Below are 26493 nucleotides of genomic sequence, written 5' to 3' on the forward strand. Positions count from 1 at the left end.
TTTAAAATACACACATACTGAGCGGAAACACAGACAAAAACACACAACAATGATCGGCAGACGTTTGTGCATTCCACTGCACTGCTGATGGCAGAAATGGTCGACTGGAGCAGTTGTTGAGGAAGCCACAGACACTTTGGCTTAGTGCTAAAAGCAAACGATTACGACAATAATAGATAGGAAGCAGCGATGCAACACTTTTTCATCACACTTTTTTTTTTATCTGGCTTGATGCTTTTTTATTTACACTGCATGTCATTCTCTTCCTTTTTGTGGTCACGTGGAATATCACACTGCCTATGTCTTATCCCACTGGTCCAAACTCGTGGTATTTGCTCATCATGTTAAATGTTTCATACGAATTAATGGTGACCTAATTTATGACATGGTGCATTGTTCTGTTTTAAAGGAGACATATTATGCAAAATCATCTTTTTAATCGTTTTAATACTGATATTTGGGACTCTGGAGGCCCTATGAGACGGCAAAGGGTGAAAAAAGAGGACCCGGTCATGTTTTTTGTGGTCCGCCTCAGTCTTAGTACAGGAGATAAAACACGCGATGTTGAATTCGTCACAATGCCTGGAATTGTTGTCTCGCGGAGCTCCGCTTTATCCATCCATTTTAAGGGCAATAGTGTCCGGAAGAGCTGAAATCTGAAGCAAAGTGTTCTATTCTTGGCTGCACAGTGCAGCACAGAGTTCTACACAAAATTCCAGCCTCAGAGGATTTACGTGTCCAGTGGATACATTTTATATATGACGGCAATAATGATGGCTTTTCCAAATGCTAACTGCTGTTAGCCTCAGTGACGCTGACGTAGCTCCCTGTATCTCATTTGCATATTTAAAGAGACATGCGCTCAAAAGCGAGCGTTCTGAACAGGGTTGTTTTTGACCTGCTGTGGTGCTTCATCCTTAAGGTATTTTGACCAAAGCATGTCACAGACATGTTCATTAGGACACCAGGGAACTTGGAGAAATAGGGTGTAACACGTCCACTTTAAACGAGTCACTATCTGCAATATCCATGACCTCAGACTCGTCACTTCCTCACATTTGTAATCCAAAAGCATCACGTGTCCCCTGACAGTGCAGCTAGAGGAGGGGATTTTTTTTTTTTTTTTTTACATCATTCCATTAGTTTTGGAAACAAGCCGATGGCTCCTGGGTTCAGCCAAATTGTGTTACATCCGTAATACCGAGTGTCACAATTTGGCCATTTTTTTCTGTATGGCCTGTACCACTTTGAGCCAGTCCTGGAATGTGAAAGCGCTAGCTGTCCTTCAGCGAGGAACACAGGCCCCCACACTCTCCAGCCAGGGGGCTCCACTCTTTGCAATTAGAGTGTGTTTGCTGCTGGCTGTGCTCGCTCAGCGACTGTGTGGGCAATTCTGGACACATTCCAGGGCTAGTGGTGCAGGCAGGGGGCTCTTTCCCACCACACATGTGGCCGCAATTAAGAGAAGGAAAAGGGCCTTGTTCCAAAGGGCCATTGTTGCTGCCTGCACTCTTAGAGATCCCACAGAGCAGATGCTCCTCAAATTGGACTCGTTTTCAGTGCTTGAAGGAGGACAGGAGAGAAGAAGGAATTCTCCCAGCAGCTACGCTATGTCCTCTTTTCATGTGGTAAATAATGAGACTGAATATATTTTTGTCCATCCATTTTTCAGCCCACTGACATAAGCCTGATTGTACACTGTGGGGATTCTTTTTCTTCTTCTTCTTCTTCTTCTTCCTTTTGAGTCCTCCTTTTTTTCCACGTGAATTCTTTATCTACATTTTTCTTTTGTTAATAATAAATGCTCGTGCCGTCGGGGGGCGTTACATGATTCTCTATGGCTTGCACTTTTTGCCTGCTAGGGTTTGTAAGGAATACTGTACGTTACAGTACAACACAGCGCATATGCTCTTCCGACAGCAGTCCTACATGGGCGGATGTCAAACATGAACCTAAACGTCCTTCATTATTCATAGAAAGCTAATATATGCACGTGTAGCACGCACAGAGTTTAGTTTAGGATGACGATGAAGGTAACGCAGTATAGCGACATTAGCTATGGCCATAAGACTCGTTAGTGTTCAAAAACATGTGTATGTAGGTGTAATGTTCTTATTGTTCTTTTGTTGTCTTTCATAATAATTAATGAGTAAACAAAACTAAATTTGATGCGGACAAACACGACCTGTCACAGTGTTTAATTACATGCTTTTTTATTCAAAATGTTTTCTTATGTGGTATATTATGTGCGTGTGTATGTGTATATTAATATATATTTGAGTATGTGTATATTATATATTATATGTGTATGTGTATATATGTATGTATGTGTGTAAGTGTATGTATGTATATGTGTATATATGTATGTATATTTATATGCGTATATATATATGTATAATTACAATGATAATGGTGGTAATGATAGTGATGGTGGTAATAACATATAATATAATAATATTTTCTTTAAAAAAAAAAAAAAAAAATAATATTTATATATATATATTCCTTTAATTTCGTTATATGTTGTTCTGTCTTGTTTTTTGGAATTGTAACTGCACTTTGTCTGAAATAAATATGAACACAAACATAAACATAAACATATTATTATGCATGTGAATACTGTATAGTAATAATAATAATAATAGCAAGTGTCCATTACACCCTCTTAAAACAGACCCGGCATCCACTGTTGTGTGTTTACTAGAATGGATGTCGAAAAAAATGTGCTTCAGCAGCGCTCACTTCAGTAATTGCATCCTTTGTAATTATCCTTCATTCTCTCAAGCTAATGAATGTTTTAATGCTTGCATTAGAGCATTCATTTGGCCCATAACAGCGTTTTGATTACTACAAGCCACTTTAGATCAATTCTGCTTTGTGACCTTTCTGATCCGGGGGGGGGGGGGGCTGAATGCCCCCCAATTAAATGTCATGAATGATGAACCGCCGACTTGCGAGAGATGAAATCGAGACGAAGAAAAATGAAAGACTGCCATTTGCCACAGCATGTATGTACGTCCATACCCGCCACTATCTCTGCTGCGAGCACATACGGCTGATCAAATAAGCAATTTGTTATCTGCCTCTGACATGGCAACCTGCAGTAGTTCCCCCATTAATTGCATTATTCATATTCACCAATACAATACAGCAATGCCTCCAGAAATGTCATTACCAGTCTCCGCAGCATCCACACTCAGGTGTTATCCTTTTTTTTTTTTTTTTTTCCCCAACAGAAACTCAAAGTGAAGCAAATCATAATGAAGACAGCAAAGGACGACTCTGCTCTCATTTGTCCTGCTCTGTGAAGGTAATTTACAACACCGGCAACTTATGAAAAGGGATAATTCTACGGGAGACATATGGTCTAAATTGATTTCTTCGTCATGATAGCCCACCACGGAGGCACGCACTCTAGCGCTACACCTGTTAATTGGCCTCATGTATGAATTACGCGTTGGCCTGGCTATTAAGGCGATCCATCTCCGTGGCAGCCGTTCATATAGGTGCGCGCATGTTTTTGCCGTAGTGAAAGTACGAATCCTCCGATGTCAGTGGCAACAATCAAACCATGACTGAGATATACATAATGGATGAGAGGGAGCGCAGCGCAGAGCCAGCTGGCTCGATGTAAGAGGAAGGCTGTATTTAGCTGCAGACAAATGTGCAAAGACAGTTCAAGCCCCCATATGGACGCGCAAAGCAAGGTTAACGCTCTCTTTGAGCTCCACGAGGTTTGACTAAGCGCGCGGCGGCGGGGGGAAGAGATAGAGGTCCTTTGTATTGTTTACATTATCACCAATGATACGTTGAGCCGCTGAGCTGTGACCGCTCTGTTCCAAAAAACCACAGCGCTCGTCACCCTTTTCATGACCGCGAAGCTGCATTTAAAAACCTGAATATTATGTCCCAGTGTGTAGCAATGCAGTGCCAGACTAATTATGCATGTGTCCAATATTTGACCTCCGCCAAGGAGGTATAAGTTATGTTTTCGGCTGACTTTGTTTGTTTGTCTGTCTGTCTGTTTGCAACATAACTCAAAAAGTCATAGACCGATTTGAATGAAATTTTCAGGAAATGTCCACAATGGGACCAGGAACAAGTGATTAAATTTTGGGCATGATCCGTCGATGCTATCGCTGGTTACAACACTCGCTGTGTGACCCAGGCGAGCCGGCACGGTGTATTTTGTAGGCAATGAGCTGCCTTGGCGGAGGTCTTAGGGCCAATTCCAATTCCTATCTTAACCCTGAAACTCAACCCTTATTCTTAACTGGCCCTCAAAACCAAGTGTTGAGGGTTATTTTGTCACTTAGAAATGGGACACTCCTTAAATGCAGATACGTCTTCAGAGTGTAGGGGGCAGAATAACGCGAAAGCTGCGTCCAGTCTGTCAACTCCAAAAAAGAAGAAGAAGAACACATTTACGTCAGGATTATTTATTGCGATCCCTTTTTTCAGTCAAGTTATTAGGTTGTCAGTTAGTTATAAGATGATACTCATACAAATACCACAACCACGGACATATTCAGCTGACAGTTACCACACACCACGGCTTATTGAAAAGTAAACCATAGCAAACGATCGCTTGTCCGCACCGGCCGGCTATTGACAAAAATATCGTAAAATAAAAATAAATGTTACGCAACAATGACGTCAGTAATCCATAATATGGGCCTAAACTAAGATAATACAATGGTTTTCATCATTTTTATATCTCTATTAACAAAGAAAATACTTAATTTGTAGCGCACTCGTTTCGCTGCTTTCCCCGCCATCTTTGTTGCATGCAAAGCATTCTGGGTAGCCCTTGCTCCCAAGGGTGGTCTCGGAAAATCTCAATATTGAGGGCGATACAGCCCTTAAACTTGCCCCTCAACTTAATTTTTCTGAGAATCGGGACAGCACTTGCACTAGAGGGAGCGCACATTTCTGAGATTGAGGGTTAAGCAAGGAATTGGAATTCACCCTTAGGTGTGCTTTTCTAGTTTGAATTAGATTTTCTTATTATTATCTCCGTCCGCTAAGTCTGTCACCATTTTGCATACCGTCTATTTTATTCTATTGCTAATTCTATTTAATTGCGATTTGTATTTTCATATCCAAATTTTTATCTGATTATTATTCCCTTTTGAAACTGACCTCTGTCCACCTTTCACTGCTGTTATTGCGAGCACATTTCCCCAGTGTGGGATCAATAAAATCTAATCATCTGCAGCATGTTGCGTTTAGATTACTTAGGTCATTTACAGAAACCGTCTCCACCAGAAAATTGCATTAATGTTAGTAGAAGGCGTTTCATTTAATCACCATTTTTTATAAATCCTGAGTAACTAACGTAACCTAAACTCATCCAGATTCTTGCCAATGTCACTTAAAGACTCTCATGAAATAGGCTTTTACACGTGTTTGCTTTTCTCACAGTTTTAGATCAATGTTATTCATTTATTCATTCAACAGGTCGCCCGTCCATCACAGCGCCACATGCAGGGACGAACAACCATTCGCTATCCAGAGTGTCCAGTTAACCTCTTCATGTTTTTGGACTGTGTCAGGAAACCGGAGAATCCAGAGAAAACCCACGCACACATGTAAGGACATGCAAATTTCCAAATTGTCTTTGAAATTCTGCACAGAAATCCCTTTTTCTCCATGGATGTAATGGACATATTTTTTGGGGGTGTTATTCCTATTCTGAGACCTGAATTAAAATGAAACAAATTACAGTCGGAGCAAAGATCAGATTTTTCGTCTTTCTTTATCCCGCAGCTGTCAAACTGAATTGATATAAAACAGAACTTTGCTTCTGTGTGCCTTTTTTTTTTTTTTTCTTTTTTTTCACGCCACAGTAGCTGCTCAGAAGGATTTAAAAGGTCATTTCAATATTCTTTTTTTCCCTCTCACTCTATTTAATATCAAACTCCAAACGCATCCAGACAAACGCTTCTTATCTTTAATACAAAGCTTGAGGAAAAGGGCGAGAGTGAATTTCAAAAAAAAAGTGTATCACAAGAGTGTGTTTTTGTCTAATTTAAGACAGACGAGCAGATGTATTTTTATCAGCATTACTTATGTGTCAAGCGTCTGGAATCACACATAAAAGCTGCAAAAGCTGCATTTCCTCTCGCTCACATGAGCACAATGACAAAGTACGTTTATGAGTTATTTATTGATGCATGTGCATCAAATGCTAACATATGGCCATGTAGTCAAACATCTCGAAGGTGCTCTTTGTATGTAAGTGGCGATTGCTTTAAAGCTCACTTGGTCCTGTTGCACATATATGTTAGTTATGGAGGTCTACTTACATTAACTTGTTTTTATGGTCAAAAACCTCCTAGTTGCTGTAAACGAGTCGATAGAAATCTGTCTTTTCTGACGCTGTTTCCCAGCCGCGATATTTCAGACTCAACTCTCACCCCGGGCTTCCCAACTGTCTTGTGATTGGCCAGTACCCGGAAGTGACATATTCAGCACACCCGCTCTCAGAAGCGCAGCTCCCCCCTCTGGAACGGTGGATGCACTGCTACTCATTATCAAAACATTGTTTTAACAGTGTTTAAAAATAGCTTCTTCACGACTCCCCGCCGCAGTCCCTTTTATGACTTTGACCCGGAGTCAGACCCAGAGTCAGAAGACACTGTCGCTGGTCCACAACAGACGTTATTCTTCTTCTGCGGTTCAATGTACGCAACCGGATGTGCCCGGACTAGTGCCCGGAGCAGGAGCAGGATCAGGAGAACCGCTGTTTAAATAACCGGACCGGGTTTTTTCAGAGATCTCGCTGAGCCCAAGATTACAATTAAACATAGTGTTCTCAGCAGTGGCTGAACTGTTTGTTTAGAACCTTCGTAAATGACGCAGATACACACTAAACACCAGCGTTAACTGGAACTTCCGGTCTAGGTCCGCTTTTAGACGGCGAGTGAAACTCACCTTCCTCTATAATGTGGTCAAATGTGTTTATTTATATTTCATTTTTTCAATGATTTAAGGGTTTTTATTTGTCACATGTATGTTTCACAGTAACGCACAGTGAAAATGACACGTCATCTTATGCGTTTTTCTTATTCCTGTAGCAGCGTCCACATTAAAACCTCCAAATTCTTCTCTATGGGACGGCACAGAATTGCTTTTTTCCACTGTGCTGAGCTTGAAGTTGACAAATGCAGCAAAAACGTCACTACCAGGGAAGCTGGGCTTCCATGAGAGTAGATGGTGGGGGTGGAGGACGCTAAACTCCTGCGTGATGATTGGAGGAAGTGTCTGAGAGGTGGAAACAGCAGGGAGGCAATCAGCATGGGCATCTGAATGCCTTTTTGTGTCAGACCGATTTTGCTTTGTCAGGATGAGTCTGTTGAACTCGTCCTGTATCGTGATGACTACAAAGACTTTATTTTGTAAATGAATGTTGGACCGCTTTTGGACCTGCTGGGACACCCACACACAAACCAACAAGCAAAAACGCAACAATACAAACTGGAACAACAACAAAAAAGCAACAACAATCCTAAACAAAGAAATAAACAAAGTAAGGACAATTACTAAACAGAGAGAGAGACAAAAAAAACCATATATAAATATAAATAAATACATCGGAACAGATCAATACATATTTACCTACCCATTCATACATACACACGTATACATACTACCTGCACATATAAACCTGCAGACATGACTATACTCACCTCTACACATATACTCTATCTGTAAATATAATTTAATAGAACATGATGTTAATTATGAACACATTGCGACCACAGCAACACTGAGAATTTATAATGTATAAATAAATAACTGGGCCTGAAATGAGCTTCCCCTGTTTCAAACATACATATGTATAAGAGATTGTGGGTTAAACTAATAACTATTACTTTATAAAGCAAGTGAGTAGTTGGCAAATTTTTTCATTAGACCTCCATATTTCTACTTCCTTATTGGCATCTTGACGATATCCACTTTTCAGACATGGTCTATGCCCGCTTCGGAATGTTCAATTGCAACTGTACGCCGTGTTCTGTGCTGAATTGGGGCTGCAAGTATTGCATATTTTACATGTTTGAAAAAAAAAAAAAAGCAAGATGAGCTGCATGTATGGACATTTTCTCTCGCTGACAGTCTGTGACAGTTTTTCCCATCAGAGAGTTAGAGGACAGGCTGCCTCAAGCTCGGCTCGCCTGCAGTCCGTTGTTGGACTGAGAGGTAGCATAAGGTTGAATCGAACATTTTTCATTGGCCGCCTACTAGAAGGCACAACAAACCGGAGAGGGAGGACAGTCGCAACCCTCTGCCAAGCAATTAACTGGTGATTTGGCACAGCCGAGACTTCTTCCCAGGTGTCCCACCCTCTTCCTCGCATGAAGCTTGTGTTGCTCCACGCCTCCCGTTTCTCCTGATGGCCTCACAGGCATCGTATTAGCCGTGCCAATGAAGCTTTTCATTTGGCTGTTTAAAAAAGGAGATGGAGAGGAAGTGTTCCCACACTTAGCCCTGGCAACCTCTGCTGAGTGGACTTACATTCATTTTGTCATCAGCGTTGCTCAGGGGGGGAAAAAAGGATTCTGACACGCAATATAAACGGCTGCCTAAGACGGGGGGCAAAGTGGCCTCGTGCGTACTGTGCACACGTTACCGCTCAGGTTTTATATTTACAGTCGGACGCCGGTAATTGCTTTGTCTTTGTCACGCGGAATAAGAAAATGTGCACAAAATGAACCGGTTTCATTTAATCTGAAAGAGTTAAATGATTCATCATGTGTTCCCAGTCTTCTCGGAGCACAGGGGAGTGAAGGTGAGGGGTTTTTTTTCTTTTTTTTCTCCACTAAAATCGGTTGACATTCAATAAATTGGTTCTGCAAAGTCAAATATTAAAACAATACGTCTCTCGTGCACCAGAGAGTGCAGAAAAGCAGTGTAACAAGAACAGTTTCGCCTCAGTGACTTTTGCTTGAATTTAAATCCTTGGGGGGGGGGGGGGGGGGGGGGGGTGTGGGACACTCGCACAAGTCACACAAGAGTATCTGTTTAAGATTCAGTTAACTTTTGTTTAATTGTATTTGGAGGTAATTCCATCTCATAAAACACCTTAGACCTCATTACGGAATCCAATCACTTGTGAGGGGATAAAGTATTTCTTCGAAACCAGACGGCGTCGCTCATTTTGCGCGTCTCTCACATCAATTGTTATTCACAAGGAAAGTTCATCTTCAATCACTGAAGCAGTGGGTATTGCATTAGCGGCTACAGCATAAATGAAATGGGTAATATGCTGTGAGAAACACTGTGAAAGATGAACACCCCCCCCCCCCTCCAACCCTTACAAGACCAGTCCACTGTTACACTCCCTTTCACCCCAATTCCAATTTATCAACTCCAGACTTTGTCACCTTTAAATTGGATTTGGCTGCTGCTGCTGCTGCGCACACATTATAATTCATTCCGGGGCTCGGGCCTTGTCTTTTTACGAGGTTGCAACAATAATGCGCGTCCTCCTTTCAGACAAACAGCTACATGCGAATGTAGGGCAAAAAAAAAATGCTAATTAAGCCCAATCAGCTCACAATCCACAGGCGTTAGTCTCTGTGTTGTAAACAGCACTGTCAGTGTTGTGTAATCACAGAAAGTTCGGCTCATAAATATATCTTTCTCTGTTTAGTTTGCGCCCTGGGACAAGATCGGAGACGCGTTCATTAAAAAAAAAAAAAAAAATCCTGCATCAACGCCGTGGAAAGAAAGCGTTTTTCCTGCCGTCTCTCCACTACAATTCAGTTTGTCACACATCACCATTTAATGAAGAGAGCTCCTGCAAGTAATAAAATCTCACTCTGACATCTTTATCTCGTCTCATCATTTTTTGCCATTACGGCCATTATCCCCCCGCAGGAATATTACTCACCTTTCTTGTCCCCGAAGAACAGGGTCTGTTGTGCGGGGTTTGACCACTGGAGGGAAGTGTTATCATTGTAATCCACGCGGCAGGTCATGTTGGCTGCGCCCCCCTCCACCACCGTCACATTCTGAGTGATGGGGAACTGACCTTGGCTACCTGCAGAGATTGTGAGAGAGAGAGAGAGTTTAAGGTCACGGCTCTTGTGGGGGCAGTGTTTCTTTTCGTTGACGCCCACTTTTTTTCACGACGATAACGAGACGATGACGAGTAAAACGTGACTCTTTGATGACGGAAAACATGACGAGACTTGCGTGAGTTTCTCGTTGACGAGACGAGAATGGACGAAAATGTTAGTGGGTGGTCTGTCTGACATTTCGTTTTTTCGGCCAATCACCCGACGGTCACGGAGAAAGCACATGGCTACTTAATAAGCACGTACACCGCTACTGCTTCTGCAGTGTGTGTGTGTGTGTGTGAACTGCGGCTGTACTTCTTCTAACCCGACACTTATGTAAGTGGACTCGTTAGCATTTTAAGCTAGCGATCTTTATGCTAACGTGTTAGCAAAACAACAAACAGATGGATTACTTAGCGGCAGAAAGAAAGCAGGACATGACAATAACTGGACACAGTAGTTAGCAGTAGTGGCTAAAGTTAGCTTTTGTTACGCAAACGTCAATTCATTGTGTGTGTGTTTCTTTAGCAGCATTTTTAGCCATGTTTACATTCAGTGACGGTGTGGTCATCTCTTTGTGTGTAATAATAGCCAATCTGCAAGCTCACAGTGTGTTGCAGTGTGTTGAACTTATAGATCTGCTGCTATTTTCACAACTTATGTGCGACACTGCCCAACAACAATCTCCAATACTTATTGACCTAAATAAATTTGTTAAAAGACTATACTTCTTTTTTCGACTAAAACTAGACTAAATCCTTTTGTGAATCCTATATCACATATAGAAGTGACTAATCTGTGACTAAAACTAATAAGCATTTTCGTCCAAAAGACTAAGACTAAGACTAACTCTAAGATGGTTGTCAGAAACAACACTGTTGTGGGGGCGTGTTTTCAATGGGGATTTCAGCAACGGTCTTTTCAGTGATTCACTTTAAAGTAGCATTCAGACTTCATAAACCCTAAGTTCTGTCGTCGTTGCCGCCCCAATTACGTTAATGTCTCCGTGACATCACAGTAAAACCAAAGATAGCTTAATGGGAGCCTGGTTGACGTGCTCTCCAGCCGTCAGCATCTGCTCGGTCCAGAAAACTGTGGGTTGTTTAGTTTTTTTTTTTTTTTTTTTAACAATGGTAGGTTTTACTCTCCCAGAGTGGCCTCCTCGCTGCCTTATTGCAGGGCCCTAATTGGTAGCATGGCCTAATTAGAGGTAGTCATGTTCTGCCGTAGAGTCTCGAGCTGCAGCTGGGTGGTAAATTGACACATAATCCTAGACACTGTGGGCCTTCGATCCGAGCGACTGCCTCGGCGCCCAAAAAACAGCCGCTCGTCACAGTGTGCAGAAGACGACAACCAAATGAGGCCTAATCACCCATCCATGCTGGATTTTACCTTCTTATTCCACATTTGTACTTGTCGGCTCAGCAAAGTCTCCTAATTACATGGCGGAAGCGTTTCTATCCTGCCCCGTGTTTTTTTTTTTTTTTTTTACTCAACTTGAGAAACAGATGTCTAAAAACCATAGTCTTTTGTGAGGAAAACAAGGTGTAGGCTAATACCAGCCTGAGCCGGAGGATGACACAGTGCTGTGCGTTACGGTTCATGCATGAATGTACCGGGTTTTTTTGACTGCACTGGAACAAATTTCAAGGTAGCTGAACTGAGGAATAAAAGTTCACCTGCAAGCAAACTCAATAGACTTTATATAAACTTTTTATGCAAGCATACACCTCCATGTTAATTTTACAGGCTATTTAAATTTTATATATATACATACATTTCATGTAAATGTCATAATAGCAGCCATTTTAGGTGAAGTTGACTATTGTTTTGAAATGAATTACATTTTCTGTATTTTTTTCTATGTCTCAGTGTCATCACAGGTTGAACATAATTATAACAGCACGTCACTCGTTCCAGAATTAGTTTATACGTAACTTAAACCTTGGTCTTGATGTGTGAATAAACAAAATACAGCATTCACAATCATTATCAACTCGTTATATGTAATTGTTTTTTTTAATTGTCATGACAAGAGGTGTTAAAATGATTTTTAACACCAGTTAAAGATATAGTATGCAACATTTCTAAATTTAATATATGTATATATATGTGTGTGTTTGTGTGAGTATATGTGTATATAAATATATGTATATGAATACAAATATATATTTATATACATACATACATACATATATATGTATATACATATACATATATATGTATATGTATGTATATATTAGTGCTGTGCAATAGGTTTACGTTTACGTACTGCGACACCTGAGTCCAGGCACCGTTTACCAGTTAGCTGCGTTAGCTCCTTTTAGCACCGTTAGCGTGCCTACAGTCGAACTGGAGCGCTCTGTTATTTTAAACAAAAAGAGCAGCGCTACAAATAACCAGCGTACCTGTGTTACTGCGTATGTGCGCCTCTCTTTTTAAAGTTTAGCGTTACTTTAGAGACTCATTTTAACAATCCGGAGTCACGTAGACATGACGTCACGCGCGTCTTTTTCCGGTCAGCCGCCATTGGAAACGCGTCGCGCGCTTACGTGCGTTACCGCTGACGCCGTTAAACACTGTTAATGCGTTATTGCATGTACTTGTTGTTCTACTAATACTTATGTTCCTGAGTGACGATCAGTTTAATTTTGGTGCCCTTTAATGACCTCATGCACATTATTCCATTCCACTGTGTGTATTTGAGACTAATTGATCACGACTCACTGTTGTGTGTGTGCTGTGGGTTCTGCCGCCCGAAGCACGGCGAGAACCAAACGAGACAAACAAACGAGCCGACGATACCCACGACGGTCCCGTGCACGCTTGGGGGAACGCGCCGCGTGCGAGTGCGAGTCTATCACTGTCCACATGCTAATTCCCACTTTTGTCTCTCTACGTGTAATGTTCCTGCATGTGAAGGTGACATTGCATCCTCTGCATCTCTCTCCCAGGTAGTTCACCCACCGAGACATTTCAGCTCAGGGAGCAGCTGTCTGCCTCATTACTCCCAGCTCTCACTGGGAGAAGCAGAGGAGGCTGGGACAGCCAAAAGGTTCCGTGCACCTTCCTTGACCTCCATAGTCCTGATGGAGGCCATTGTCGGCAGGTATAGAGGGTGAAGGTGAGGTTGACAATAAATAGCAACGGGGGGGGATTCAAACGCCGCACATTACTTATACGCTCGTTGCAGTCAATCGCACAGCGTCGCATCAGCGTACAGTGAATGTCAGCATTTCATCGTATCATCATTACGGTAATTTGGGATGCAGCTGGCTCGGCGTCAGCAAGGCAGTCCAAGAAAACAAGCTACAGTATGTATGTCGTTATATTAAAAAAAAAAGAAAAAAAAAGGAAATGGATGATTGTGTGAGGGGAACCATGTGGAGGTGTTATTGTCAGCGCCTGCAAGTTTCAACTTTCATCTACTCCAGCATTGCTAGTATCTGTCTCCAGTGTATACTGTTCAACTATTCCCAGAAATGCTATGAGGGGGGAAAAAATGTAAAAATCCAAACCGTAATGGATATAACACTTGGGTAACACTGTGTTGGAGGTATGTACAATTGCTTTGGCAAAAAACCTGTTGCTGACATTTCTTTTAATTATACCTGCGAGGCCAATATAGTCTGTATAATCAGATGCGCGGCCATGTTGTAGGTGTTGTTTTCATCGAAGTGTGAGAGCAGGTTTTGGGTGCACTGCAGCCAACTGGGCTTCGCCCCTAATACATTCATGAAATTCCACTGCTTTGACATTCTGTAGCAGTGTGGAGTGAGGCAAATGCTGTCCTTTCTGAGGAAACATAATCCCCACTGCCAAATACATGGCGGGTTTTTTTTCTTTTTTGAGATGGTGATTGGAAGGCAGCTGGGTTTACTTATACAGAACAATGGCAAAAAAAAAAAAAACAATATTCTGGGAAGTCACTGAACCACATGCACTTCAGCTCCGAGAAAGCCGCTGTGCTGTGAGTGACCCTGCGCGCTGACCTTGCTTTTACAGAAGCAAAACTTCAGAGAAGTGTGTGTGTGTACGAGCGAATATAATTTAAAGGTCCAATGTGTAACATTTGGAAGGGTTTATTGGCAGATGTTGACAATGTAACCCATAATTATGTGAATTATGTCTGTGTAATGTAAATTTTAAGATCAAACTAATAAATGAGTAACGGTTGTTATTATAAACATGCATTTTCACTTTGCTGAATGTATATTATAGAAAGATATAGACTATAATGATAGAAGTAGTATAGAATATAAAGCATTTTGACCTTGATGATAAAGGGTAACCATGGATGCTTGCTTGAGGGTATGTCAGGAGGTCCACTATAGTACCCAACCCTGTGAAACTCAGCACTCGAAGAACACAAGGGCATACAAAAGAGGGCAAACTCCTGGTGAGAAATTGCTGCAACTGGAATGGAATGTGATATCAATTATGTATGCATCGAATGATAGACTAATGCAGCTCCTCTCATATTAAACCAGGATCCACAAATGGAACTCACGCAGACATGCAAAGCAGCACATTTCTGCGAGGGGGTCTACCTCCACTGACTCCCCGAGTCTTAGATACAGGTTATGTACGCATGAAATGAAGTGAAAGAAAATCCTATCATAGAAGAGAGGATTTACAAGTACACAGATATACATAGATGATATATGTCACAACTGAAATAAGTGAGAATAAATGATGGCTGAGTTCCCTTTAGTTGGATCAATGTTGGATGCAAAGGACATGGAATGGTCATTGGTGTTCCTCGTAGAAATTCTGCTATGACAAGTCACAATTGGTCTGATTAAATAACTTAAAGGTGCATTATGTGATAAATCTAAAGCAACTGGCCATAAAATCCTCCTAATATGTCACAGAGACTCAGGAATAATGTTCATATAACAACAGTACAGCCAAAATATTTGCATTAAAAAAAAATATTTTGCAGACTTCAAATTATGTTTATGTTTTGAAATCATGTTTTGGCATGTGGCGCCACCTACCGCCATCTACAGTCAATCATTGCAGTCAGTAGAGCCTCAGCTGCCGAGCAACCACGGGTTGCCAGTTACGTCAGAAAATCGAAACCTAAAATACCTTGGTATTTTGAATTAGAATGTAGTAACCGGATTTGGCCACATTCTTACATATGGCACCTTTAAAATGCTAATTTTGTGCAATAAAGCTTCAAACCGATCACAAGAAATTTGATTCAATTAAGGGAGAAGACGTTTGTAGGTGCGAGCAAGGTATTTAGCAATTTTGCTAATCCATTGCTGAGTAAAATCACTGCTTTACGGGTTTCTCATGGGCCATTAAAAATCCTTGAAAGGCTCTTGAAAGTTTACGCAAATTGATATGGATCATTGAAACTTTCAATTGTTTGTTTACGACGCCACCTACTGTTTCGTGCGCCCTCCACTGCTCGACGTACAAAGCCGATAGATCTACCCCTCACTTGACGTGAGATTCCAGAACAATGAGCGAGTAAAGTTAGGCAAGAGAGAGCAAACGACGACGTGATGCTTGGGAGATGCAAACGCCAAGATCTCTGCCTCACCAAAGAAAAAATCACAAAGACTGACCGACTTGAGCCAAGATCCCCAAGGACAAACACTCGTCCAGATAAGAGTGGACGCCATGGGTGAAGCAGCTTTTCCAAATTACCCTCCCATCTGTCAGCACATTTGGTCCTTGAATTTTAGGAAAGTGGTCCCGGGAAGATCATGTACAGTGTCACATAATTCAATTTTCACAAGCGTTGCCTTAAAGGTGAAGTAAGTAGTTTATAGTGCCATCTAGAGGAGAGGCTGAAATTTACAACAAAGAACTGCTCCTCTGCTCAGCCCCTCCCTTCCCTGAGCGCTACTACGGTATCCTCAGCCGGTCAAATGTCGTCCTCGTCGTCTTTCTCCGTGTCAGCGGATGAGGTTCGTGAGGCGAGGGAGAGGGCGAGCTACCGCGGCCGTAAGTAAACAAGTAAAGCGACGCTTGATTTGTTCTCTCGCGTTTGTCCTTACAGGCTCCCGTAGAAAAATGGCGTCTCGCTGCTAACAGTGGCAATGCAACCGCGGCCCGCGACCATGTTATTTTACATGACTTTTTGAAACACTACGAAAATGAAACAAAAACTATTATACAGTGACTAGACAATGCAGGAGCACATATGTATAAAAATGTTGGGTTTTTTGGGTCATATAAACCCATAAATACTACACAGTGTCCCTTTAACTCCAATAGAAATAATTCAAGACAACATTACAAAACTACATCTAAGGAGAAACATGAAGTCAAAGCTTTGATGTACAGAAAAGTTAGAGTTGATTATGTTTAGACACAGATGTGTTTTCACATAAAAGCGAACGGGGAGCAGACTGGGTTTCGGAGAGAAGTAATAAGAGGCGTGAAGGTTGTCGATCCGACACGACTTAGTAAAGTGCAGTGATGAAATGAAGAAATAAACCTACATTTTTGCAATGTTATGCTTTAGGGGAGCACAATATTGCACCTTTGCACACAAAGCATGTCAGCCGTGCAGGCTAAAGAACTTCAACATCGGGTCTTGCTGTACCATTTTGCAGCACTTAGATGCATTATACTGAGCGAGAGTGCACGACTCATTCTCAGTCAAGGCCACCAGCATGTCGACTGCTGGCACATATTTACAGTAGACAGCATGCGACCCGGCTGAGCTCAGCAGTGAACAGGCGAGGTGAGGATTGAACAACCCCCGAGATATCGTGATGAAAACCACCGGTGCCCCCCAAAAAAACATGAATACCATTAATGTTTTTTTTGTTTTTTTTCACAAGAATATCTTCAAGTCATATAATAAAAGAAAAGAAAAATCAGTATGTGATAAGTCATGTTGGAATTTCGCTCTCTCTCTACCTACCTCCCACTCTTTCCAATATGGCCCCTACAGTGTCTCGGGAAATAGGAGCTGATGCATGAGCTTTCATTTTTAACTTGAAACTAAATTTGAATCAACTTTTTTTTTTTTTTTGGTTTGTAGGTACGTGCTTTTCTCTTATTTTTATTATATTTATACACTTTAGATCAGTAAACACATATGCAACATTAACTAGGTGCTTACTAACATGCATATAAGTAGCATACTAGCCCTTTTTTAGTAATATTAAGCACGTATTAACACGTTATATATGAAAAGTCTTAATTCATATCGTAATAGAGGTAGAATAAGGTTATATAGAATAAGGAGTTAATACATGCTTAATGATTACTAATAAAGGACTAGTATGCTATGTATATATGTCAGTAAGCACCTAGTTAAAGGTGAATATGTGTTCCCTATTCTAAATTGTTACGAAAATATATATATTTTTTTTTTTACAGGACGTTCAGAAGCAAATACAGAAACATAAAATCTAATACTTGTGAAATATAAACCTTAAACCTGCAGGGCGTAACATTAAACGTGACATTTTTATGCTGCCACCCTCATCTGAAAATGGCCTCAGTCACTCAACACTATATCAGACCTGACTGAGGGAGTGTTTGTGTGTATACAGCAGCAGCAGCGGCGAAAGCATTTAAATGAAAACGAGTAGAATTATCTTCCGAAAACGTTTGTGTTGTTGCTTCTTTTGTGTTTCTGACTTTACTAGCGCAATGTTGCTGTTGCCTCCACCTGTCTTGACCTCAGTTGAAAAGTGTTTGAATGTAAAATACCTTTGTTTATGTGCAATACTAAAAAATACGTTTTAAAATGTATAAATTTACATGAATATACAGCCCCAAAAAATGAGGCGATCTGACAGGGTGTGAATCAGATACAGCAAGATCATTTTAATCAAAACATTTCCAACACTGCTCATGGTCCTACCGTCTAAAGCCATAATTGGTCTCTTGGGTGTGATTTTGCCACTTTCACAATATTTTTTTATGACAGTCACACAGACCTCAAAGCTGCTCTTAAAAGAAAAAAAAGGAAAAAAGGAAAAAAAAAAAAAAAACAATATCAGCCAGAGCTGGGAGATTATGCTGCACATTCAGGTTCAGGGCCAGCAGAACACTGATCATCAGTCACAATGTCAGCACACGCGAGATTAGTCAAGTTGTTTGCTGTGCTTCACACAGTGAATGCTGCTGACACACCTCTCTCTGCTGTGACATTAAAGCTCACATAGAGTGGTCCTGTTGCACATATATGTTAGTTATGGAGGTCTACTTACATACATTAACTTGTTTTTATGGTCAAAACTCCTAGTTGCTGTAAACGAGCCAATAGAAATCTGTCTTTTCTGACGGTGTTTCCCAGCTGCGAGATTTGAGACTCAACTCTCACACCCAGAAGACAGAGTCTTGTGATTGGCCAGTATATTCAGCACACCCGCTCTCAGAAGCGCAGCGCCCCCCTCTGGAACGGTGGATGCACTGCTACTCATTATCAAAACATTGTTTTAGCAGTGTTTGAAAATAGCTTCGTCACGACTCCCCGCCGCAGTCCCTTTTATGACTTTGACCCAGAGTCGGAAGACACTGTCGCTCGTGAAACACCTCCACAACGGACGTTATTCTTCTTCTGCGGTTCAATGTACGCAACCGGATGTGCCCGGACTAGTGCCCGGAGTAGGAGGATGCTGCTGTTCCAGAGAACCGGCTCGCTGAGCCTGACATTATAATAAAACACAGCGTTTTCAGCAGTGGCTGAAATGTTTGTTTAGAACCTTCAGGGCTTCTTAAACAAGGTAAGGAGGCAGATACACACTAAAAAAACAGCGTTAATTGGAACTTCCGGTCTAGGTCCGCTTTAACTCTCTAGAGAATCAGGTGACGCCGGCCTCCGTGGATCAAATATTCAACTGCACAGCTGAAATGAGGCAGACGAAATGTCAGCTAAGGAACATTCCGGACTCTGGACGTCGATGTCCGTCCTCACATCTGAGCGATCTGGGACTAATCTGTGTAACAGGTGCAGAAATATGAATACAGATGTTTGGAATGTATATAAACGATAAATTACTTAATTTAATCTCAACCAGACTCTTCTTATCACGCTGTTGCTGGAGTGCAGCTCAGAAAAAAAAAAATATTAGAAGCCAAGAATGCAATATTTAGGTTATTGATTTTGCAAGTCGTGCAGGTTGGATGGGCGTCTAGAAAATGTGATTATGAGGAAAACTGTCTGTCTGTACTTTAAGGGAGGATTAAGAGACTGAGTGTAAATAGAGTCTCTTCATCATTACTGATAAAGACGTGGAAATGCTTTGGTTCAGCTCGGCCCGGGAAACCAGGTCCGAAACGCCGGATCGTTAGAGAACCGCGTTGCACATGTAGATTCACTGACTCGTCTAATGGCCGCTGATCACGGGGCACGAAGGGCGAAAGATTTGGAGGTACATCTCTGTTGAGGAGGAAAGAAGGGGTTTAGGAGAGGAAGAATGAGCCACACCACCCAAAAAAAAGCCTTTCTCAGTTTCAGCTGACTGCACCAAATAATGGAAAGCAGTGCCTTGATGAATGGCTGGAGAGCAGCGGAGCGCACGCCGCTGCAGCACGAACTGTAAACTGCAGGCGGGATATAAAGAAAACAAATAACTCAGAAAATAGCTTAAGAAATAAACGATGCCTCCATTCATTACGGAATAATAACGATTATTAATTTTCATATGAAATGATTTCCAGGCAGCCTGTCAGACCACAAGTTCACCTCTGGGCTTCTTTGCAATTAGAGATGTTGGAGGTGCGGAGCTCCCCGAGCATGCTAATGAGCGGAGGCAACTCGATGTAATACAGTGCATGATAAATGAAGTGCAAATCACACAGTGTATGCAACCATACTGGAAACTACATTTCAGACGATTTGTTAAAGTTGAAAAGTACAAATGTGCATGAATCTTTGGTGAGGCAATGATGAGATGCTAAGAGTGATATTAAAACTCTAATTAAATCTCCTCTTTCACTATTTTTCGCGCAAAGTTACTCCGCATAAACAAAGACGCAGCTCTAACGTCTGGCTTTACATAAATCACTTATAATACGTTTCCATCTGTTTTTAGGGAAATTAAAAAAGTTTACCTTGAATTTCAAACGGTGATTCATTCAAACATGGAATTATTTATTTAATTATAAGAATAACAAAAAAAAACAGGTTTGTCCTGAAAACTTTTATATGAAAAAATTACGGAGACCCCGAAGTGACATGAGAAAAACAAAAAAATTAAATCTCGAGTTTCAAAGTCGAGATCTGGAGTTTCCCAAAAATATCTGAAAAAAAAAAAATGTTTTTTTTTTTGTTTCATTTTTTCTTTTTTGTCTCGTGTCACTTCGGGGGCTCCATAGAAAATGCTGTCAATCTAAAAAAAAAATAGGAATGTTTCAAAACGAAAATCAAAATTGTGTTGAATGAATCCCCACGTGGTTTTTTGAGCAGACAATTAATCACTGGCAATTACTTTGACTTGACAAATGTGTAATTAAACAGCGTTCTCTAAACTGTGTGGCCTATTTTTTGCCCCTTAAGAACGGGAAAGTTGAACGTCTACTGGTGTATAAATATTTAGTTTAATTAAAACTTAAGGCCTCTTGTGGTAATTGAATGCAGCCCAACAGTTTTCTAATGTCTAAAACATTATAATCTCTCTTCGCGCTCCACAAGAACGCAGAGAACTTTAGTGCTGGTCAGGACATTTCATACTTCACGAGAGAAACTCAAAAACTGCGAGTGAACTCCTGGGAAGTCCTCATAGGGAAGGACAACATTTTCAGCAGTAACCGTGCCCAATCACATAATTGTTGTCGTTCACTACCGCAAATAAAAAAAAAACTTCTGCTCAGATGATGTGACAAGAACAAAGCCCGCGAGAACTCCCAAACAAGGGCTGCGAGAAAATAACGACGTCATTCTGTCCTCACAGCCCAGAGAGAGACAATTGAAAGAAATGTCTCTGTTATTGTGGAGTAGTAGAGTCATAATATATATTATTTCTCCAAGTTAACCTAGTTCCCTGGTGTCCTAATGAACATGTCTGTGACATGCTTTGGTCAAAATACCATAAGGATGAAGCACCACAGCAGTTCAATCACCCTGCCAAAACAGCCCTGTTCAGAACGTTTTGTTTAGTAGTATCTCTTTAAGTCCACCTTAAAGGTCCACCTTAAAAGAAAAGTAAAACGAAACTTAAAGGTAAAGTAAGTAGTCTATAGTGACATCTAGAGGAGAGGCTGAAATTTACAACAAAGAACTGCTCCTCCCTTCCCTGAGCGATACGGTATCCTCAGCCGGTCAAAAGAGTGGAGGCGGGACTTCCGCTACAAGTAAAGCGACGCCTGATTTGTTCTCTCGCGTTTGTCCTTACAGGCTCCCGTAGAAACATGGCGTCTCGCTGCTAACAGTGGCTATGCAACCGCGGCCCGCGACCATGTTATTTTACATGACTTTTTGAAACACTACGAAAATGAAACATAAACTATTATACAGCGACTAGACAATGCAGGAGCACATAATATGTACAAAAAATGGATTTTGGGTTATATAAACCCATAAATACTACACAGTGTCCCTTTAAGGAACAGGCAATCAGCCACAGAGGCTACTGGGAGCTAACAGCAGTTAGGATTTGGAAAAGTGATAATTTGCATGCTCAAGCAGGCACTTTGCCGTCATATATAACATGTATCCACTAGGCAGATAAATCCTCTGAGGCTGGAAGTTTGTGTAGAACTCTGTGCTGCACTGTGGAGCCAAGAATAGAACTTTTCGCGGACTTCTCGTTTTCAGATACCGTTGCCCTCGCCAGCACTCTAGCGTGTTTTACGGACAAAATGGAGCTCTGCGAGACAACAATTCCAGGAATTTCATTCTACTCATGTGCCAAAGTGCGCCTACGGCATTAACCGAAAGAAGAAAACCTAACCCTAAATCTGTATTCATTTCATATATATATTCAAAAAAAAGACAAATTATAAGTGTTTTGATGGGAAGTCGCCTGTTACAACAAAACGTAGCCCCACTTCGCACATGTGTATAAAAATCAGATTTCTGAAAAAGACAAAAGCAAGAAAAAATTGGCCTAATTCAAGCTGGGATAATGAGGGGAGCCATTTTATGCCCTTTTCGCATGAATAATCTAATCATTTTAAGTTCATAGATGGTACAAACACCGGGACAGAGACGATAATCCAGCAGAACGACACAGTCCGTACCGACTGCGACGATAAAGACGTACATTTTCCGTCTTAATGTCATGTTTCATTGTCGGAGTTACCGCTGTTGCCGCTTTGACACATGCAGTAATAAAGTGTCATCGCTCCAGTCACTCACTTTTTCCCCACAAGAGCTGATAGACATTTGATCATAGTTGACACACCCAGAGGTAAATCTTCAGCATAGGTTACAACACCAGCGCTGTAAATATCTCTGGCACTAATGGCTGTGTCACACGTTTTTTTATAACACAATCCGGCCGACCTCTCTAGAAACGCAACTCTTCCTCGCGAAACCAAAGACCTTTTAAACTCGTTGTGTTTTAATAAAAGTCACTTCAGTTGCTCGGCTTGATACCCGGAAATAGTTATGGAGGTCTACTTACATACATTAACTTGTTTTTAGGGTCAAAAACCTCCTAGTTGCTGTAAACGAGCCGATAGAAATCCTCTTTTCTGACGGTGTTCCCCAGCCGTGATATTTGAGACTCAACTCTCACACCCAGAAGACCGAGTCTTGTGATTGGCCAGTACCAGGAAGTACACCCGCTCTCAGAAGCGCAGCTCCCTTTTATGACTTTGACCCACAGTCAGACCCAGAGTCAGAAGACACTGTCGCTCGTGAAACACCTCCACAACGGACGTTATTCTTCTTCTGCGGTTCAATGTACGCAACCGGATGTACCCGGACTAGCGCCCGGAGCAGGACGATCTGCTGTTCCGGAGAACAGATGTTTTACGTAACCGGACCGGGTTTTTTCAGAGATCTCGCTGAGCCCGAGATTACAATAAAACACAGCGTTCTCAGCAGTGGCTGAACTGTTTGTTTAGAACCTTCAGGGCTTCGTAAACAAGGTAATGATGCAGATACACACTAAAAAACAGCGTTAATTGGAACTTCCTGTCTAGGTCCGCTTTAAGAAGACCAACACTGAATGTAATGTTCAAGTGCACTGGCAAAAATGTGTGTCTAAAAGCCTTGTAATACTTGACATGGAATAAAACACAGTTTATTTGTTTGTGTTTGTTATTCAGTGGTATTTGTAAGATCTTATCACAGTGTTTGCGTTTGAGCTATTTTCAAATGCCTGTCCAATATATATATATATATGTATATAATATAATAAATAATTTTTTTTTTTTTTCTTCTTTAAACAAAAATATAGAATAATAAAAAATACAAGCAGAATAATCCACAAACAGTGAAGCAATAAAAAAATACCAATAAAGGCAGCACAGTCTAATATGGTTTTAATCAGATTATGCTTTAGAGTTCGAGAGATGAGGCAAAAAAAAATAAAATAAGTTGAGAAAACTGTCATATATATATACTATCATATAGAAGACGAACACAGTGATATTTGAGAAGTGACATAAAGTTTATATGATTTACAGAAAGTCTGCCTTTTGCAGAAATAACAGCCTCTAAACGCTTCCTATAGCTTCCAATTAGAGTCTGGATTCTGGCCGAAGGTATTTTGGACCATTCTTCTTTACAAAACATCTCCAGTTCAGTCAGGTTTGATGGTTTTCTGAGCGTGGACAGCCCGCTTTAAATCACACCGCAAATGTTCAATAATATTCAGGGACTCTGGGGACTGAGATGGTCATTCCAGAACGTTGTATTTGGGGTGAATTCCAATTCCTTGCTTAACCCTCAATCTCAGAAATGCGCGCTCCCTCTAGTGCAAGTGCTGTCCCGATTCTCAGAAAAATTAAGTTGAGGGGCAAGTTTAAGGGCTGTATCGCCCTCAATATTGAGATTTTCCGAGACCACCCTTGGGAGCAAGGGCTACCCAGAATGCATTGCGTGTTTTCACATAAGAAAGATGGCGTCGAAAGCAGCGAAGCGAGTGCGATACAAATTAAGTATTTTCTTTGTTAATAGAGATATAAAAATGATGAAAACCATTGTATTATCTTAGTTTAGGCCCATATTATGGATTACTGACGTCATTGTTGCGTAACGTTTATTTTTTATTTTACGACCTTTTGTCAATAGCCGGCCGGTGCGGACAAGCGATCGTTTGCTATGGTTTACTTTTCAATAAGCCGTGGTGTGTGGTAACTGTCAGCTGAATATGTCCGTGGTTGTGGTATTTGTATGAGTATCATCTTATAACTAACTGACAACCTAATAACTTGACTGACAAACGGATCGTAATAAATAATCCTGACGTAAATGTGTTCTTCTTCTTCTTCTTTTTTGGAGTTGACAGACTGGACGCAGCTTTCGCGTTATTCTGCCCCCTGCAGTCTGAAGACGTATCTGCATTTAAGGGGTGTCCCATTTCTAAGTGACAAAATAACCCTCAACACTTGGTTTTGAGGGCCAGTTAAGATTAAGGGTTAAGATTGAGGGTTAAGATAGGAATTGGAATTGGCCCTTGTTCCTCTGCATGATATATCGGTTATAAGTGGACAACTGTCAGCCGAGTAAGACCTGGGTGGATGAGGGTCTCAGGTTTGAATATTTGCCATGTTTACTGTCTTATTTCCATTTTGTTAAGCAACACAAAGCCAAATGTATGTATAAACATACAATATCTGTTATTATGGAGTTAATTTTTACCTGAAATTTCCCATTTTCTACATTTATTATTTTATATTAGCTGCTGACAGGCGGGTTAGGGACCATAAAAGGGTTCCTATCGAAACAAAAAAAGCAATTTGAACTTAAATTTGAAAGAGGCTTTTTTTTTGCTTGGAGGGGATTTCAGAGGGCGATTTTGAAGGATGATACTGTGTTAGTCGGCCAGGACACTTGACAGTCCATGTGTCCTGGCAGTGAAATCCAGTTATATGTCATCTTGAGCTTCGACTTAGCGAATTGCCTGGAGCCCCCAACCGCGCCGCCTGTGGTATAGTGAAGCTGCACTCTTGACTCATGAGGGGTCAAAAGGTCACAGACATTTCTGCGGGCAAGTCCTTGACAAGCCATAACAGTTATCGACAAAATCCCCCAGAGACACCCGAGGAAACAAAAGTTGTTTTTTTCAAAAAAAATGGATGCAGTACGGCTCGCTCACATAATCCCGGGCAAAATGCCGGACGTCATATTAAAGTCTGTCCTTGTTTTCAAGAGCGTGGAAGAAGGCGAGGAAAGAAAGCACGCGTGAGCCTCTTCAATCTGGCTGCGTTCCCTGATTAGAAAAAAAAATTACTGGACAGACACATTTTTGAAAAGTACCTCCAACATTTAAATGTTGTATTAAAGGCTAAGAGCAACACTGGAAAGTATTACATCAAAGGCGCTGGAAATTCAGTTTTGTGAGTTGAGCTGTAGAAGAGGTTTTTTTTTCAAATAGAAGAGCAGGACACCAGGCTTAACAGGGTGAGTTGAAAAAATAAAATAAAAGTGGACAAAATAGCTGCCAAATGACCAATGAAGGACAAAGGGTTGTATAGTTTCTCTCATTATAGGAAAATAAGCTAAAATAATATATATATAGCAAGTGCTGGATGGAAAGAACACTTAAATATACATTATTTACAAATTAATATTTGAATGTTTACTTTTAATATTTGCATTATCTTTACATGTGGTTGGAAAAGGAATTGCAACTGGTGCCAGAATTATCTTGAAGACATAAAATCAACAATAGCCTCTTTTCTTTTCTCATTTACCTTATTTTGAAAAACTTTTCCTATACTCACGACTACAGGGACTTTTCAGATTACCAGGAATTTAACACATATTTAAAGGTGCCATATGTAAGAATGTGGCCAAAAACGGTTACTACATTCCAATTCAAAATAGCGAAGTCTTTTAGGTTTCGTTTTCTGACGTAACTGGCAACCCGTGGTTGCTCGGCAGCTGAGACTCTACTGACTGCAATGATTGGTAAACGGTGGTAGGTGGCGCCACATGCCAAAACAGGATTTCAAAACATGAACATGATTTGCAGTCTGCAAAATGTTTTTTTTTAATGCAAATATTTTGGCTGTATTGTTGTTGTTGGTGAGTTCAATGAAACAAAAAGTTTGTTAAATGAACATTATTCCTGAGTCTCTGTGACATATTAGGAGGATTTTATGGCCAGTTGCTTTAGATTTATTACATAATGCACCTTTAAACAATACCTTGTTTAAACAAGACCTTGTTTAAAGGTGAAGAAAACCGTAAAAAGGAAAACGTAAAAAGAAAAGTGTATACAATGCTGCTGCCCTCAAACATACACAGATTACCGGGAATTATTTTCCCTGGGTTAATAAGTATCTAGTAATACATGTGGAAGAATCAGGGTTCCAATAGTCCACC

The 26493-nt window shown here is 40.9% G+C and overlaps 1 protein-coding gene across 1 annotated transcript in view; it reads right to left on the bottom strand.

Moving 5' to 3' along the window:
- Window positions 1-26493, bottom strand: part of cadm2b (cell adhesion molecule 2b) — a gene marked incomplete at both ends in the record, with an annotated part of 236648 nt that overhangs the window by 40001 nt on the left and 170154 nt on the right. Inside the window, one exon of the mRNA XM_083886195.1 lies at window positions 9899-10048. Within this exon, the coding sequence (XP_083742321.1) occupies window positions 9899-10048 (150 nt within the window). The remainder of the gene's footprint in view (window positions 1-9898; window positions 10049-26493) is intronic.

The sequence above is a fragment of the Microchirus variegatus genome (assembly GCF_963457635.1).
Source record: "Microchirus variegatus genome assembly, chromosome: 3".
NCBI lineage: Eukaryota > Metazoa > Chordata > Actinopteri > Pleuronectiformes > Soleidae > Microchirus > Microchirus variegatus.